Source organism: Anas acuta, chromosome 12, assembly GCF_963932015.1.
Source record: "Anas acuta chromosome 12, bAnaAcu1.1, whole genome shotgun sequence".
NCBI lineage: Eukaryota > Metazoa > Chordata > Aves > Anseriformes > Anatidae > Anas > Anas acuta.
This window is the reverse complement of record NC_088990.1, coordinates 3,626,300-3,644,337: the sequence shown is the minus strand read 5'-3', so window position 1 is coordinate 3,644,337 and position 18,038 is coordinate 3,626,300. Positions and strand designations below refer to the sequence as shown.

The following is an 18,038-nucleotide window of genomic DNA, read 5'->3' as shown; positions in this document are numbered from 1 at the left end:
TCAATATTACAGAAACACACCGAGTTCCCTAGCAACAAAAGGCCTTGGACATCAAGATGGCAGCCAGTGGCTCACATTGCAATTGCCTGACCTAACTTGAAAAGAAATTACACTGAAAAATGTCCTTCGTCCTCTCGCTGCAGAACTGACCTAAGATAAATGCCCACAGGTCTGACCTTGAAGGGCTTCTTGTACATGGATGTGCTTCACTCGTAAACAGGGTCATAAAATGTCCTTTGGAAAAGGACATTTGGGTTCACGGTCAGTTGTTTGGATTTTTTTTTTAATAAACATTTTCCAGCATAACAACAATCTTTGACTTGAAAAAAATTATATTCCTGTTCCAAATTTAACCCCATAGAAAATAAACAGCTTCTTGATGTCAAGTGGCTGAGCATAGCCTCGCTTCCCCCCTTGTTAGGACACTCCTGGAGGACTGAGCTGGGGGAAAGGCAGCACAAGGCCCACACGTGTCGAGACCAGCACTCTGCGCCATCAGCTCAGGTGCCAGAGACTCCCAGAGCTGAGAAAATTGGACACACAAGGACAGAGCAAGATCCTCTACGTCTCTCTTTCCTTTTTCCTCATTTTAATTTGTCTCTGGCTGCAGTACTTGGGAGGAGGGAGATGGCAGGGTTTCTAATCCAAGCTCTTTTTGGCTGCAGCAAGCCAACCGAGCAATTATCCCAGAGAGACAGGATAATTAGTGCAGAGGGGAGGCGAGAGCTGAGATGAAGAGCTTCTGTCCACCCAGTGGCAGACGAAAGCCACCCACCCTTCCACGAGAGGGAAGGGTAAAGCATCGAAGAAAGCTACCGCCTGGTAAGGCTGCTGGGCTCCTGATGTCATTTTTGCTTTAATTCCTGCCTTTAACACAGCCTCCTGTCGCAGCCTGACGGTGAAGATACTGAAGCTACGCCCCCAGCTCTAGCAGGCTGCAGCACAGCTCTGTGCAAGCCTCTGAATAAACAGCAACGGGGACTTGGGTACGTGACCACCTGGAGATTCGGGCCCTCACCACACCCCTTGGTTCATGTCTGACCCAAGCCGGTTCCTTAGCCTGGGTTTTGACAAGGGACACCACCACCTCCCACTCGGGATAAATACATTAAAGGCTACTGGGTGCCAGGCTGGGAGATGGCGTGAGCCAGAAGGGTGTGATCAGAGGAGACACCTGCCCTTCGAAGGATGACAGAGGATCTTACCTGCTGCACTATCGCCGTTTCCACCGGTGACCCCGCCAACACCGGGTGGCTCAAGGCACAGAAGGTGCTGAGAAAAAGTCTTCACACCTTTGATATGCTCCGAGCTTCCTTCAGGCTTGTATATTTACACCACACCAGTCCCTATCCCCAGTTACATCGTGACTTCATTTTTCCACCTAAAGTGGCTAACATGCTTCTAGAAAAACGTCAGAAATTGCCCGTTTTCTGAATGAAAACTTAGAAGTCTTGGGCAGAGAAACCTCATGCAAGTGCAATGGTTTACTGGCGTTTCACTAGAATAGCAACAGTGATTTGTGAGGAGCACGTCTGTAACAAACCTGGTGGTAGAGAAGTGCTGCCTTGCTAACACCGTTCTTCCCAGAGTTGCCTTTGCAGTTCTGGAGGCACTGGCTGCTTTCACAGCCAAGTTTGCCACCGCTATGGAAAACAGGCTGCACATGCAAGCCAGCTGAAGTCATGCAGACTGAAAAGGGCTAGGCCTGCTGCTGCTGCCACTGTAAAAATGTTATTTGGAAACCATCTTCTCCGAGAGCTGTATAAGGAATCAAAAATCCCTGGTAGAGATGCCGGCTTGGTGCTTTTACATTTTTTAGAAGTGACTAACACAAAAAAAAAGCTCTTATCTCAAAATAAAGCATTTCTGCCCCTACAAAGGCATACAAGCAGGCAGGGCAGGCTGGCCTTATATAGCTGGCCTAGCAACCTCCTCCTAACCGTTGTATCTAAAGACCTTTTTTCCAGTGGACTCTCAAAAAAAAAAAAACACAACACCCAACCAGTGTGGATGGAAAGCTATGCCAAAGCCCTGCTCCTCTTCAGCTGCCAAGCAGAGAGCTCTCTCTTGATCTCATCGGGGTTGTGTGAGGAGGGCCACCTTCCTTTCAAGCTCTGCATACAGCGAGCACACGTGGCTGCTGAACACGGAACACACACTTCTACCTTTCACTTACGTTAGCAGTCCACTTACCTCTACATTTGACTTCTCAAGAATGGTAAGAAAACTTTACAAACATCTACAGCTTTGTGATTCACATGGAATTTGTTTTCTGCCTCTTCCTGAACTGTTTCAGCCATACTCATTTCATTAGCAGATTTTGCAATAGGCTTGTATGCACTTGTGCAGTTGCTAAATTCCAGGTCATACCTCTCACGTAAAGCACAAATTTCTCTGTACTACAGTCAAACAACTTCATTCTTCATAGCTAAAGTACCTTATTTTTTTTTTATTTATTTTTTTTATTACCTTCCCCTATTAGATGTCAATTTCTCAACAAAAATTTGCCTTTAGTGGCATTTTATAAGATTGGATGTTAAAGACGGATAGGAGATGTTAGTCAATCTGGCTAATTTTGATGAAACATCCTGACAGATATTTTGACAATGAGCTAAAATGATGTCAAAAATTCTGTCAAATTACAGTGAAATATGTAGGACAAACTCCAGCTCAGTGCAGGGGCAAGGCCACAATCAAAAAAGAAAACAAGAAGCAAAACACTAACAATAAGCCTGGCCAGAAAGACTGTAATTAATCAGAGGAAAGCAACATGGAAGAAACACAAGTCTTTCAGCCTCTAAAGAAACATAAAAACATGTTTCAAAAGCAGCACAAAGCAAGCCATTTCTTCTGCAGATTTTTTCTTTATGTTCAATTCAACCCTCCAGCAAGGGTTGTATTTGTAACCAGTTTTCCTGTACAGAAGCCATTGAGTCTCCCTATGATATCAAGCTATTTGCATAAGACTTGTAGGAATCCAGGAATGCCATCCAATGAGGCTGAGATTGGCACTGGGATCACATAAATTTAGCTTGATTGCACAAGCTTCCTTGAGAAGCCAGGTTTAAATAAAGCAGAAAACAAAACAAACAAAAAATATCAACAAAATCATCCCCCCAAGTACCTCATCAAGAAATCTTTTATTCAGACCCTTGTCAAAAGTCATCAGGAAAATTCAGTGGGATGGAAGGAAGGAATAATAAAGCACAAACACTCCCAGCAACCATCATTTTAGGAATTAAAAATACCACTTTACACTCTGTTACTGCAAATCTCAACCATTAGAAACAATCATTACAGATTACAATGCCAAGCCGCACTGAGTCAGTCATGGCATTTCACTTCTTAGTTGAGCCTCTCCATCAAAGCAAGACTGGGCCTAAAGTACCACATCCTACAAATTTGCAGTTCACAGTTATGGCATGTAAATGAGCTTTTTCTTTAGCTTTCTTGTTGATTTAAAGGCTTTTTCTTTCAAAAAAGCTGTTTAAAAAGACAAGCCTTGCTGATAGGGTCTCATCATATTGGTTGAAATTAATAAACAAATGAAGAGTAGAAAAATACTTGGACTACAGAACAAGCTTGGACTGAGAATGAAGATATTTGACCCGTCTCTTTCTCATTTGCATGGTGATAGCCAGAATAATTGGCTGGTTTCATCCAGTACTATTATAATCTGAAGCACTCTTTCCATCAACTTCAAAGAGGCTCGGGTTGGGATGTTATTGCAGTGATAGGGGCCATGCCTGGGCAACAAACTTGGGTGTAATTGCATTTGCACTGCGCTCATTGCTAGTTATTTCCAGAAAGTAAATTACAGGATGGTTTCTGTTAGCAGTCGAATGATGGTTAATATGGGTAGAAAGGAACATTTCTATTTCCTTAAGATGCTTCACAGCATTAACTGCTTCAGATAAAAGGACAGTATCACAAGATTTTTGTCTCTTGATCCTCACAAGGAATACCATTTTTCAATAGCACAAGTTTCACCTTAATTAGCAAAGTATCTCTGTCAATGGTTGTGTCAAATATTGAGACATTCTCCCAAGTCCTTTTCTAAATGCTGCTGGCATACTTCGCTAGAAAAGACCTTGTGAAAGTTTAACTTCAGACAATCAATCAAGACTTAGATTGCAGCAAACATTTTACAGCTTTTTCCCCACATCAATTTCATCTACAAGCTAAAAGTAGATTATGACAGCCCCAAACTTGCACTGTTACTCTACTGAACATGCGAATATGTTGAGACATCCTCAGCAAAGCTAGTCTTTTTAAATGGCCTCTTTGAAAATAAAAGAAAAAGCCTTTGAGCTGTTTCTTCAGCTTTCTTGCTGATCTATTTATATGTCACAGATGAATGTGACTATTTCATTATGTCATAGTATAATACTGAATCAGCTTCGAATGGTTTTCTTACTCCAAAAGCAGAATGTTCAAGTATAGCCAGCCTCAGATTTAGAGGAACCTGAAGAACAAGACTTCTTTTCTAGTTTTTAAAATATCTCAACACTCATCTCTCCCCATTATGATGATTATTTTTTTTTTTTAATGTTTTTACAAAGTCCAGGGAGAAAAAGAGTACTTTCACCTTGAACGCAGGAATTTCAAGAGTTCAATGCCATCTTTGGGCTCCAGTTTTTGGAACAGTTCACTTCTCATTTATTATCAGAGCAAAACATCAAATACAGGGGGAAAAAAAAAGGAAAAAAAAAAAAAAAAAAGGCTGTACCTGAAGTTTTGATATTCTGATCTATGACCTTAAACACAAACAAGGGGTAGAAAGCACATTGGAACATGTTTATACTTAGTAGGTGCCTATAAAAAATGCTGACATGAAAGTTCATGAAAACAATAAGAGATTCCAAGTAACCTCTACTGGAAGTGTTAGTATATGGCTGATATTTCACACACCTCTCAGCAGAAACAGAACTGCTTACCTTTAAGAAAATGAACCTTCTCAAAATCTTGAAGATTAAGTAACCCCAATATAAATGCAAGCCTTGAAGGATCAATAGCTGCCCGTTGAATAAGAAATATGCTATGACAGGAGTAGTGGAGTAGTATGTAGGTTGATACAACGTGGCACGCAGAATCCTAAAAAAAAATAAAAAATAAAGGTCACTGTTATGGTGCACGATTCCTTCTCCATGCAATTTATAATGATTTCTTATTTCACATTCCAAACTGATTAACTATTTCCACAAAATTTTAAAAAGCTCTGCAAAAATGACAGATTAATTAACAAGCTGTGGCTTAACTATATTATCTCTACTGAAGTACAGACTTCAGAAGATAAGAAATTTGAGTCTTGCATGAAAGTATGCTAAAAAAGGATAGATTTTTTTTTTTTTTTTATCTTGAGCTCTGTGTGGTCTAGATAATATGCATCACAGAGCTTGTCTGTGCCATTTTTTCATGCAAATTCTCTCTAATCTGAAATCCACATTCAGAGAAAATCCTGCAAGCTTTGCAACAGGGCTCTTTGTTAATTAACATGTGTTTTGTCCATCTTGAGACTTCACTTCTTCCATATTATTTTGGACTTTTTGAGTCCTTTTAATCTCATCACGTTTTGCTTCCAAGCTCAAGAACAAGAAACTCAGCGAAGCAAAATGATTGGAGATCGTTTGTGCAGTTAATCAAAAAATAACAAGAAAGTAAAAGACATCAGCATTTCTGAAAAAGAATACTACAGGAAATTAAAACCTTGTGCTGATCAATGTTCAGAACTATTAATTTAACCAGCTTGGGTCTCTAAGGGTTTGTCCACATGCAGGGAGGGGCATGAAAGCAAACTAGAACAAATCAATGAAACCGTGAATGTGAAACACATTAAACGCTTCTTAAAAGCTAAACATGTTAAGCATTAAGCACACTAAGCACCCGTGTGGATACTCCAAAGCAGATTAAATCATAGTAAATGCTCACATGAATTTGCAGTGCAAAGTTATGATTTATGTGCATTGACTTCATAAATTAACTGGTTTACCTTAATTTTTCTGAATGTCCCCCATGTAGATAAGTGAGGCGAGGTACTACCTGAGAGCTACATACCAAAAAGTATGCACTCCAAAAAAATAAATAAATAACTGCAATCGTATAGGACAGACTGTACTCTGCTTTACAGCAGGAGGGATGTGATGAAAGGGACTATGACTTCTTGTAATTAAGTAGCTCAACCCACTCAAAAACACAGGAGCTCATAATATTTAACTACAATTTATGAAAACAAGTTAAATAATAAGTGAACGTCTTTATTTATGTTAATACATTTTCAGGAGGTTCATTTTAAAACTATTTTTACTTAAATTTTTAAAGAAAATTACAGGTTTCTATCAACTCTTCCAGCTGGCCACTAAAGTCAACAATAACAAAAGCCCAGCTTCTGCTCTTTAAGATACAATCCATTTCTTTTCTTTTCCCATCACAACCAATACTAACCTTTCAGTGGAAATGGGAATGAAATAAAAGGCTGTGACTACATTAAATATCGCTTACCAGCAGGGAAACAGGATGATCCTCGTGATGAAGAATGCGATAGAAAAGATGATAAACAGCACATTGCAGGTTTTCTCCCAGCGAGCGTAATTAAACATTTTGGCTGCCTACATTGAACAAAATTCAAACATATTACAAATATTCTCTGAAATAAATTCCTTTCTGCATTTTCATAAACAAGAACTCATCTTCCACCTAAGCAGGTTTCCTCCCTGCCTGACATACAGAGCAATCATTTTACTGATACCTAATAAAGCAGCATCAAAACAGATTCCTTGTTTATATTTCTCCTTTTATCTCAAAGGCAAGAACTCTGTATCAGGGGCCTAAGGAACAGCTCTCCGATATGAAAGTAGAAGTGTCATGAAAACACAAAGTGCTCTTGAAAACAGAAGTTCATCTCTCGTTGTACCAGATTCAAAGCGGGCTGAATCAAAGAGAAGCCGCTGGCCCTATCTCCACACTCCAGAGGAGCAGTAGCCCTTTATACACAGGCATTCTGGTGCACGCAAGTTACCCTTCTCTGTGCCTAATTTTGGAACTTTTCTTCCTCTTTGAGGGCCGGAGGTCCTAGCTTTAGTCTCTATCCCACTAGTAAAGATCATTATTACTGCTTCTCCCATAGCAGAAGAGTACAGCTCCCCATGCTTCATTTAGGAATCACCCTGGTGAACAAAACATCTGTTCTCAAGTGTGAACAAAGCTCCAGGTGCAAAGCCTAGGTCTAAAAAGCATTTTGATCAACTTCTTTTTGAGTGACAGGGCTGAATTAACTTATGCCAGTATCCAACTTCAGTTTGCATCTAAGTACTGTCGTACCAGCTGTTGGTTCAACTGTTTGTAAGGGCCACACAGTGAGTTGGACCACAAAACAGTTCAGGATTAAAAGCAATCCAGGGAAAGAAACTGCCTTTAATCTGGACCAACCCCAACTGCACGACCCTACTATTAGTTGTTCCATCAGAACTGAAAGCATATTTGGAGAAGAAATGTGCAATGAGAGGCAACAGCCTGCAAGATCTGCTTGCGTGGGTACTGCCAGCAAAATAGGTGATGAAACTACACTCTGAATCCTGGGGCTATAAAACCAGAATGATGCCACTGAATGAACCACAGAGCACATTCATCTTTTGAGAAACCCAGCAGCAGGTCCCTGTCACCACAGAGCTGTGTGCAGAGAAAAACACTTCCTAATCCTAGGACATTTCTGAACACTGATATTTAGTCCAGAGATGGAGAAAAAGGGAGATGTTTTTCTCCTGCCAGTACCTGTGATATCTTGTTCAGAGACAGTTTGAGTATCTCCAGCCAGAACTGTATGATGTAGACGTGCCCCTTGGGTCAACACAGGGGTGTGAATGCTGACAAAATTAAGACAGTTTAGAGAAGTAGCCAAGCTTTTAGCTGCTAAATTTGCTTGAGAATTGGTATCATGACAAGCTGTTCGCAGGCTAGCCAACTTGGTCTAATTTTAACAGTGAAACAAGAATAATCCAGGGAGGCAGCTGTATTTCCAGTCCCTGTACTGTACTGCTGAACTTCTCTTCTACTCTTTTCTCATAATGGATTCTGTAACATTCTGTAAATTATCTGGAAGCTCTCTTTTAGCTTACAATTTATGACTGTGTGAAGCTGTCTCTCAGTGAGGATAGGGAGGGAACATATGAATCTGATGGCAAAGAGATTAAAACATCATTGAACACGAGCTGGACAATAAAAAATAATAATTATTTATATACATATATTTTTAAAAAGTAGTCGGGGTTACCTCGAGCCAGAAATCTGCAGTATCATGCACAAATATCACCAGAGTTCCAAGACGCACGTAATTGCCACACCACGAGCCACTCATTAGCCCAATGGCTGCCAAGTGATGAACGACATGAGCCATAAAATCCTGTGAGGAAGAGAAGAAAAAAGGTAGAGCCAAGCAAGCACAGAGCCCTTGAGGGTCTCCTTGCAGGTGAAGTGACAGGCAATGCTTGTCACAGAGAGGTGCCCTTGGCAGCCAGGAGAACGTGGATGGATGCATGTGTGCCAGGTGTAGACTGATGCTGCCCTCATGTGGCTGCACCAAATCCCTTGTATAAGCCTTTATTTTTCCACGTAGAAACAGAGGTTCTAGCTACAAACCAGCCTGACCACTTGCCTTCCTTTTGTTATCGATCCCCAGTGTAAATAGGAGAGACCAGTAAAAACTGATCTCAGCCATGTAGTACCAGTATTGGGATGGCAGCAAAGTCTGTAAGTGAAGAAAAAACAAACAAACAGTTAACTTGGAGAATACCGAAAGTTGAATGCCAAGTGAAATTACTTCTTTTTTCCTTTCCTCACTTCTTTTGCTTCTCTGATGCGTCTTGCTTAAAAAATTAAACTAAACTAAATCCATGTTCTGGGCTTCATTAAGAAGGATGTTCTGGGAGCCAAATATTTTAACCTTTACTCAGACCGAACTCTGTTTCTGCTGTTCTTCCCCCACCCCCAAATTTTAGCATGCTTTTTTTCTATGTTTTTGTCAGAGAACTACACACACAGAGTGCTTCTGCATTTAATTACAAACAACTGCAAATAAACGAAGCTTTCCTTTTTGGCGAACATTGTAGATACTTATACATCTCATGACTAAAAAGTCATCTGCTTACATTAAAATCCTATGCTTCTGCTTAGGGCACAAGAGGGCTAGGATGCTGAGTTTACATCAGCTTGGCTGCTCATTTGCTTAAATACTTTTCCCAGGTGGCAGGGAATAAGCTTGGTTATCAGGTCCCATGAGTAAGAGGAGCTTGGCAAACCCAGCTGGGAGGAAGGATTCTTTTTATTTTTGACCCTTGAGTAGAAGGTGAATAAGGAGAAGGATGATGGGCCACAGATTTACAGAAATATGAAGGAGGGGGTAGCACACAAGAACCTCTGACAGGTGGGCAAGAAGGAAGTTTGCTTGGAGCCATCTGTTAGGGGATTGTTAGTAAGATATTTGAGTAAGAAACCAGAGCCTCGTGACCCTTGGAGGTTAAAAAAAACTGCATACACACACAAAAAAAAAAAAAAAAAAAAAAAAATCAGTCCTGAGCAGAGATTCCCAGAGCAGGGAATTGCATTCTGCCAAGTCAAACCACTGCAGTGCTCCCTCCCTCCGCCTGTGCTACTGAGCAACAGGGTGCAGGGAGCACGTGGCGCTTAAGCTGCTCGGCACAGCCATATAACGCTGTTCTGCAGTGCCTCAAAGCAACACCAGGACTGGTGCAAGCCTCAGGGTTCTGCACTGAAGCCTCTAACACAAAACGAGTACTGTGGGCGGCTGGTAAGCTGGTGGGAATGGCAGTGGTCTGGCTGGAGGGCCGCGTTGCAGCACAGGCAGATGGCTGCGAAGTCCTGCAACAGTCAGCAGGAGGTACCAAGGAAAGGCAGAAGAGTCTGGTGCCACACCTCTCCGGGTGGTGCCCGCTGGGAGGGAGAAGCATGTCTGCGGATTACCCCTTCCAATGGGGAAATACCTGGAAAGCCCTCAGGCCAACGGACCGACGCCAAAAAGCTCACCTGAAACGGGTAGCCAACCCACGTCTGCCATATGTCGTAAAACCAAGGTTTCTGGGAAAGACAGATGATTCAGACGGATCAGCTGAGCCACAATAAGTCATCTTAACTCCAAAATCCTTAATACTTAAACGTTCTCTATGTGAAGCGAGCTGAGAAACTATGATCTGGAGAACTGCTCTCCACCAATTTCTGAAGAGATCTTACATCTCAGATTTATTGTATTAGTCTCAGCGTTTTGGCTTCTCTTCAGGACACCTGAAGCATTCCAGTTCATCATTTCATCATCCAAAGCAGTGGGCGTGTGTTTTATTACTGCAATTACTCAAGATATGTTGCCACAATGATTAGATTTTGCTGTGTTTACCAGCCACACAGACTGGTTTGTGATGATAAACAGCATTTGGGGAGAAGAGCCAAATGACCGTAGACACACTGAAAATGGTTCAGTTGCTCAGGAGAAGCATTAATGACACCCCAGGCAGTGCTCACATAGTTACAAGCAGCACTCTCTCTCTTGCTGCTGAGTCAGAAGTTGGGAGTAACACCTCAATAAATAGCCATGAAACACACTGCTGTTGTGACCCCAAAAAGCACTGCCAGAAAAGTTTTACTGCTTCCTTTGAGAAAAACGTGGCTATGCGATGCATTTGTAGGTGTTAATAAGGCACGTTGTAAAACCATCTATGGGACTTAAAACCTTTCTTAAAAAGGCTGATAACTCGTACATTATTTTTTTTTTTAATTACAGGAGTTTGAGAAGAAAATTTAGAAATCCATGCAAAACTTCAGTGTATATTGCAGCCTTCCACATAGATTACATACATCACAGATCTGAACCCAAGCAGCCACTGAAATCAGAGTGTATGGGCTTTGATGGGCTTCACAAACATCTATAAATCAGTCCTTGTTCTGTTAAAAATATAGTATCAAACCTTAATGAAATTAACTTACATCATATAGAAATATAAATCCAGCGATGGAAGATGTAAGATAGAATGAAAATCGCCAGCTGCAAGATTAAAAGGAAAAAATAAGAACATTATTTTCCCATTGATATATCCTGGGTCAGACCTACAGCAAGTCATCATGCATCACAGACAATTTCCACATAAATGTGCCCTCACATTCCACATTAAGGGCTGCCATGTGTGGGCTATATCTAAATTACTGTTACTCAAATACTTATACTTACCTAATTGCTAAAAAAATAAATGATTTTACACTATCACAATACAGATATCTTGCTTGTGATTATTGGAGAAATTCTCCAGCCAGGCTCAAACTGATCAAGCTAATAGTTACAGCAAATTGTAATAAATTCCCTAAGAATTAAATATTTGATGACAGCAACCTTCCCCACTGTATCAATTCCTCTAGTTTAGTCCAACATGAATATTCAATCTCACAGCTCGCTATCAGCAGAAAACCTTTCAGCCACATAGTATATACTTTCCAGTCAGATCAAACATTGTGAATGCTGTCACCAACAGCGACTTGTTTCAATTACTGAGTTAATTTCTTTCGATTTTTTTGTTTTGTTTTGTGTTGTTTTTTTTAAACACCAGTTGTTGAAAACTGGGGAGCTCCATGATGCTTTAACAGATACTGTGTAAGCTTTTATCTTACTGCTCAGGCCTGGATTACCCATAAACCTCAATCTTTGACTAGGTTTGCCAGCATTTAACTAAGCCTGATCTAAGCTTTTTGTGGTTTAAATGCATATCCATCAAGGCAGATAAAACTCGCAGATTTTCATCACTGATCTGGTAAGTCAGCAAAGGGAAAAAAAAATCCTGTGTATCTTAGGGAACCGAAACTATGTTGTTGCTTATGTATGGGAGAGCAGGATGCTGTGATTTGGAGCCAGCAATCAGCCTTGTGATGACTCTGGAACCTGCGTGGGAGGTATTGTCCCTGGGACTGGGTGTGGCTGGAGACTCAGCCAGAGCGTTCCCACTCCCACCTCTACAGGTGATGGAAAACTTCTTCCTCTGCCCTTTTCTCCTCTGCTGGAACAAGCCTGACCTTTCCCAGAGCAACTCTTCAAGATCAGTAGGAAAATGCTGCAGGACATCGCATGCTGAGAAAGGTCATCATCACAAGAGAAAGGGAAATGTGGCCCCAGACTTGGTGAGAACGTCTCGTGGAACATGAAGTGTCCCAGATGAGAACAGCAAACGGCCTCCCAGGAATGTGATTTGCTAAAAAGGAGAAAAAGTCTTGACAAGAACACTGCTTATGCTAGCACTAATTGAGAGATTTATAAAAATGATGGTTGTGGTCATTGGCAAACAGTAATGAAGTGTCATCTGAGAGACAATGATGAGACTGGTAAGAGCAACCCCTCCTTTCTGAGCCCTGCATTACCTGGAGGCTGATATCCCAGGTGAAAGAATGAGATGTTCAAAGACTGACCCAGCATTTTAAAAGAGAAAGAAATAAAGAAAAAATGAGGGCATGGGATGGTGCAGGCTAGACAAGATGATATGTCTCATGCCCACGGAAGAAATCAAGACAACAATTACCGAATTGCCACCAGATACACTGGTAATAAGCAATCGTTCTACATTTCTACTTTGAAGCATCTTTCCTAAGATGATGAAAAACCACCCACTGCACAGACAGAGAAATTCAAATGGCAGAAATCAGGACAGCAAATGGAAGCAGAGAAGGGAACTCACAAGTAATACCTTGCTCAGAGTTAACCAAGAGATCTAAGGAAAGCACCGCTGTGGCAGAGGACAGACTTCACATGGGCTGATTCTGCCATCAGCTCTCCTCGTATTTCAGGCAGAGGTGTAAGGAGTCCAGTGGACATAGCTGGACTGATTCTGTGTTCAGGGTAAAGTGTGTGCTTCAGTGACTTCCTGACTCAGACCCAAAGCACAGAGCCCCTAACACGACTGCACCATTGGTCCCCAGCCCTACAAGTCTGTGGAACGAATGCACTTGGCAGTAAGCACTCAGTGCTTCAGATGAACTCATCGTATGTACAAGACTGCCAGAGCACTACCTCATTTTGCATTTAGCCAAGCTTCTTTATGAATTTGGTTAACAAAACCCAAAGTAAAATTCATCCAAATTCACCAAACTTTACACATGTGCCTTTTAAACTCTGGTTCTGGCCGCCAGGGACAGCACAGAACAACAACTATATAAAAGGATCTTTCTGATTTAACTTTAGGAATCTTCTCTTGAAACTTTTCTCTAAAACTGAGTCTAACAAAAGAGAATTTAATAGGTGAAGTTAAAGGCTGGCGAGTCTTTTAAGGCAGGGAAGGTTTCATGCAAAGGACTTTCCAAACCCCAGTGTTGCTTAACAGGGAGCACTAATAGCTTAAGTATGGCTTAGAACTGGCTCATCAGATTTTCCTTGTGATTCAGAAAAATGATCCTGTAGATTGCAGGCTTTCAAAAATGTCATAACGCTCGTAACACTGACTACTAGCATGGAATAACTCTGTTCAATTTGTTGCCTTGAAAATTATATCCAATTAAATTCACTGACAAAGAGCAGAGCAAGGTTCACAAAATTGCACAAGAAAAACCTGTTTGCTTCATTCTCACTCAGGCTGCCAAGCAAGTTTTAATTTCAGTCTTTGGCTGTGTATAACTAGAGCCACGGATGCATGGCAGGCAGCTCTTGTATCGATAGCAGGAAATCTTAGTGTCACTTGCAAAACAAAGTTAACTGATCCACAAAACAACAACAAAAAAAAATGAACATCAGTTTGCCAAGACAGTTTATTCAACTCAGTTAGGCTTCACAGCAACACACCTCTGTCTATCAACTGCATTTATGCCCAGAGGAGATCAAATCATTATCGTATCAATTCACACAAAGTAATCTTGATAAACTACTCAACTTTGAGCTTTTAACCCTCGTTCTTTAAGCTAATCTACACTAAAAGAGGTCAAATAATATCATCATGTGAATTTTGCCAAGGTAATCATGCTAGCCAAAAGCCCAAATAGTCAGGGCATTAGGAAAGAGTTTTACACTGGTACAGTTAGCTTCAGTAGCAAAAAGGGTTGAGCTATGTAAGCAAAGCCACGCTGCCTACTTGGGGATTTCCAATTTGTATGAGATTTTGGATAACACTGGAATAGTTAATTAGTAAAATGTTTATGTATGGGGAAGTTCTCACATGCTTGTGGAAAATCAGACTCTTGAATGCTTTTCCAGTTTTCAATCATATGCAGGAGGAGGTTTTGAAACTTTTTTACATATTCATTGTTATCACTCGCAATTACTCAATGGCCCACCCTCATTAGCAGATTTGAGCTCATGTTCCATATGGTACCCCATGCTCAAGCTGTAACACCCACCGCTTAATTAGGATGCCAGGAATCCTGCTCTTGAACTCACTTCTTTACACACATTATATTATCCCAAGATGAAAATATAGATACATATTTAAACAGTGAATAAGCATTTTGGTTCCCTTATGATTACAGGCAGACAGACAAGTGTTTTCCTATTCTCTACATGTTTTCATCAAGTGTTACATAACAGGAGCCTATAAATAAATCCATTATTACGTACTGAAGAAACCTAAAATATTTTGGAGTATTCCCCTCCCCCCAGGAAACCGTAAGCCTAATATTTTTAAGTCACAGGATTTGGAAAAATGCTACTAGACTTTTTCAATTTCTTTGCATACGCACAAACCAAAACCCTAGTCAGACAGACCCAGCTTTCTGGAAATAAGCCCCCAACCAAGAGGGCATCTGAGGATCTCAATCACTTTCCAAAACAAAAATCCGTAATAAAGAAAAGACTTTTCTTACAAAGCTTCCTGGAATTTCCGAAGCACAGTTGGGATCTCGAGGTTTCGCCGTCTCCTAAACCACTTTTCCACCAAATGGACGGTACAGTTGCACTTTTTGGCAAGGCCTTGAATCTCTGACTGCAAAAAATGGAAGAGTGTTAGCAACAAGATCTACACCAGTGTCATCTTCATTTATTTTTTACTTCACAGATCAGCTTCCCACAATTATAAGACCTTTATTTAAAAATATTACTTATATTAACTGTCCATGGTGCTTTAACTTTGAGACTTCTTGGCTTAATTTTGTTTAATTTTTGAATGACATTCACAGAAATACTGGGGTTTCAAGACACTAACTTATTTTAATAAATTAGGCATGAAATGTATTGGTCTACAAATGGTGCTATTGCTACTCTAATGGCTTCTGATAACTTAAAAGATGCAACTTTTTCTGCTAAGCAAGAGGTTTGGCAGGGGGTAACTTTTTGGAGTGCCATGTATTGATGCACATAGACCTTGCATCCAATATTTTACCTTGCATAATCATTAGACTGTATTTAAATGAGTATTTCTGGTGAGACAGCGTTAAGGCGAGCTGGGCTCTGTTCTCAAATCCAGTGTTCTGCCATTCAGCAGGGCAAGTCACTTAATCTTACTGAGCAAAATCCAGACTGCCTCCTTTCAACACCTAAAAATAAATTAGGGCTAGAGCAGTCACCTAAGAATCCATCTAGCCTTTCAAATGCAGCTGCCAGTTGTCTGTGCTTTATCTGTACTCTAAAGGTGAAGTGGCTCTGCTGTGCGGCCATGCCAGCGTGCACCAAGCACAAGGTACTACCTCCTACTCCAATGATTAGGGGCGATGAGCTGCCTCCTCCTTCAGCCACGTGTCTCCTGCATTTCTGGGTGCTCGGTGCCCCACCTGCAGCTTGTTGGCTTCCTCCCTCTCCTCCATCCTAAGAGGCAGAACGTGTGGGCTGACCTCCCCTGGGGCAGCTGCAGGAGCAGAAGCAGTGCTCAACTCATCCCTGGGGAAGTTCTTTCCCTCCAAGGCTGGAATGCAAATAGTGGGTGGCAGCAGCACTGCCTCCGCCAAGGTAAGTCCTGTTCAGTTAGTCTCCTCTTGGAAGCAAGCTCTGGTATGTGAGCAAAGGCACCTCAGCTGCTGGGGAGGGCAGGACTGCCAACAGGCTCTGTGTTCAGCCTATCCTGCTGGCTGAAGAGCTCCCTACTTGCCACACAGGAATACTGACTTTGTTTAGACAGATGATGGAGCCTAGATGCCCTCAGTCACCAGCCAGGCCTCTGTGTACTCAGACATGCTGGTTCCTACGCCAGACACATAGAAGAGGCAGTCTGAATCGTTCCTGTGTACCAAGAAGTAATAAATGCGAATTCTGTGCTTCCCTTCTGAGATTAATTGTCAAATTGCACTCATGCAGAAGGAAGTTATGAAACAGAGATCAGGGTACTTGGCCAGAGAGTAGAGCTCACATGTGAACATGAATACATCTACTCCTGACAACAGCAGGCCAAAACCACAATAAGAGAGCAGCAGAGTCAGGGATAGAATGCAAAATTCCACATATCAATAATCATCAGCGAGGCACATCTTTCTTTTAAAAAACAGCATAGGAAAACTGCAATTGTTTGGTATTTGTAGTTAAGTGAACTTCCTGAGATTGCATTCGCAGCAAGGTACCTGCTTCCCATCAGCAATCAGGTTGCTTCATGTTTTGAAATACTAAGTGTTGGCTTTTATCTTCTTCTTGCTCAAATTTAAAAATCAACAGCAAGTTAATATAAAGATTGTTTTTCTTTCTTACATAAACCAAGATTAAGTATGCAGCAATATAACAGATCAAACAGCTTCCATACCAGTGTTCCAATATTACTGCTAGCAATAAATATGATAGCACTTTCCAACAACAGATGTCAGCTGATGTTTTCTCCAGGCAGAATGAGTTAAAGATGGAGCACTGATCTTCATTGGAAATAATACTAACAGTCTAACCTAGAACAGCATGCCAGAAAATTAAACATCTTAAACGTATTTTCTGTTTTGGATGCTATATACCCTTGTCAGCAGAAAAGCAACATAAACCCAAATAAATTAAGTCATCTGTCAATCAGCTGGAACTCATCCCATGATGTCATTGCTAATGGCTTATTGAAACAGTAAAACTTGGGATTTTCCAAAAGCCAAAACTACTTTAAAAGAATGAGAATCCTTACTTGGGATGGGTGTTTTGAGCACTCCCGGAAATAACTCTCTAAAACAGGATTAGGCTGTGGCTTCACACGTCTTACATTCTTTATACCTAAGGCTTTTGCTAGAGGTATAGCAATATATCTGAAAAGACACAGAATGAAAAGATTAAAAAATACAACACAGTTACCAGACCTCAGCTATTCTCATACCAGGATATGAACAAAGTAAATCTGAAGCATTGTAATCTGCTATAGGATATGACTGCTCCGTGAGAACAAATAATCTCCCTTTAACTAATCCCAAAAGAGAATCATAGAATATTAGCAACTATGGGAAAAAAATAAATAAAGAAAGAAAGAAAAAAAAAAGTAGACAACCACTTGATTTTCTGGTCCTGAAATGCTCTGAAACTGTAGAAAAAATCCTGTTTTTTCGTCCTTGTCTTTTTCACAGACACATTTGAGTTAAGCAATAGTTAAGGGAACATGAAACGTGAGCAGATGCTGCAAGATTGCTTCTGGGATAATCTCTCACGGTGACAGGTAGTCACATAGCACATTGTCACGCTGGGCTACCACGGCCCAGGAAACAGGATTCTGCATGTGGCCTCTAGCCAGTGGCACACAGCAATTCCACCAGAAACTGAAGGCTTCTCCTTCTCTTCCATTTTCCACTACTAGGAGCTGCAAAGCCAACTGTTTTGCTCTTCTACTTGGGCAGGCTTTTCTGGAGAAAAACAAAAACAACAAAAGCTCCTTCCTCTCTGCTGATATCAGCGACTGATTCCCTATTACTCATAGCAGCGGTCAGTTTTCTTCATTCATGGCCCGATTCACTGCACGCCAGATGTATGGGCTAATTATTCACATGAGCAACTTCCAACAGCAGCGCAGTGAGACAGTTGGGCAAGCATTTACTCAGGAGACACTGTGCATGGTTATAAACATATGAACCAAATTACTTTTGATCTCTAATATGAATGATCTTATCTGGTTCTGTCTTAAGTCTGTTCAACTTAT

General features: G+C 41.1%; 1 protein-coding gene across 4 annotated transcripts in view; it reads right to left on the bottom strand.

The window, feature by feature from the left end:
- CERS3 (ceramide synthase 3) overlaps positions 1–18,038 on the bottom strand; it is a 50,759-nt gene that overhangs the window by 14,210 nt on the left and 18,511 nt on the right. For all 4 annotated transcript variants that reach the window (XM_068695393.1, XM_068695394.1, XM_068695391.1 and 1 more), the window contains exons 3-10: positions 17,043–17,160; positions 14,827–14,945; positions 10,987–11,044; positions 10,036–10,086; positions 8,648–8,740; positions 8,267–8,395; positions 6,499–6,605; positions 4,938–5,094 (exon numbers count right to left, since the gene is read on the bottom strand). In XM_068695393.1, the coding sequence (XP_068551494.1) occupies positions 4,938–5,094; positions 6,499–6,605; positions 8,267–8,395; positions 8,648–8,740; positions 10,036–10,086; positions 10,987–11,044; positions 14,827–14,945; positions 17,043–17,160 (832 nt within the window). The remainder of the gene's footprint in view (positions 1–4,937; positions 5,095–6,498; positions 6,606–8,266; positions 8,396–8,647; positions 8,741–10,035; positions 10,087–10,986; positions 11,045–14,826; positions 14,946–17,042; positions 17,161–18,038) is intronic.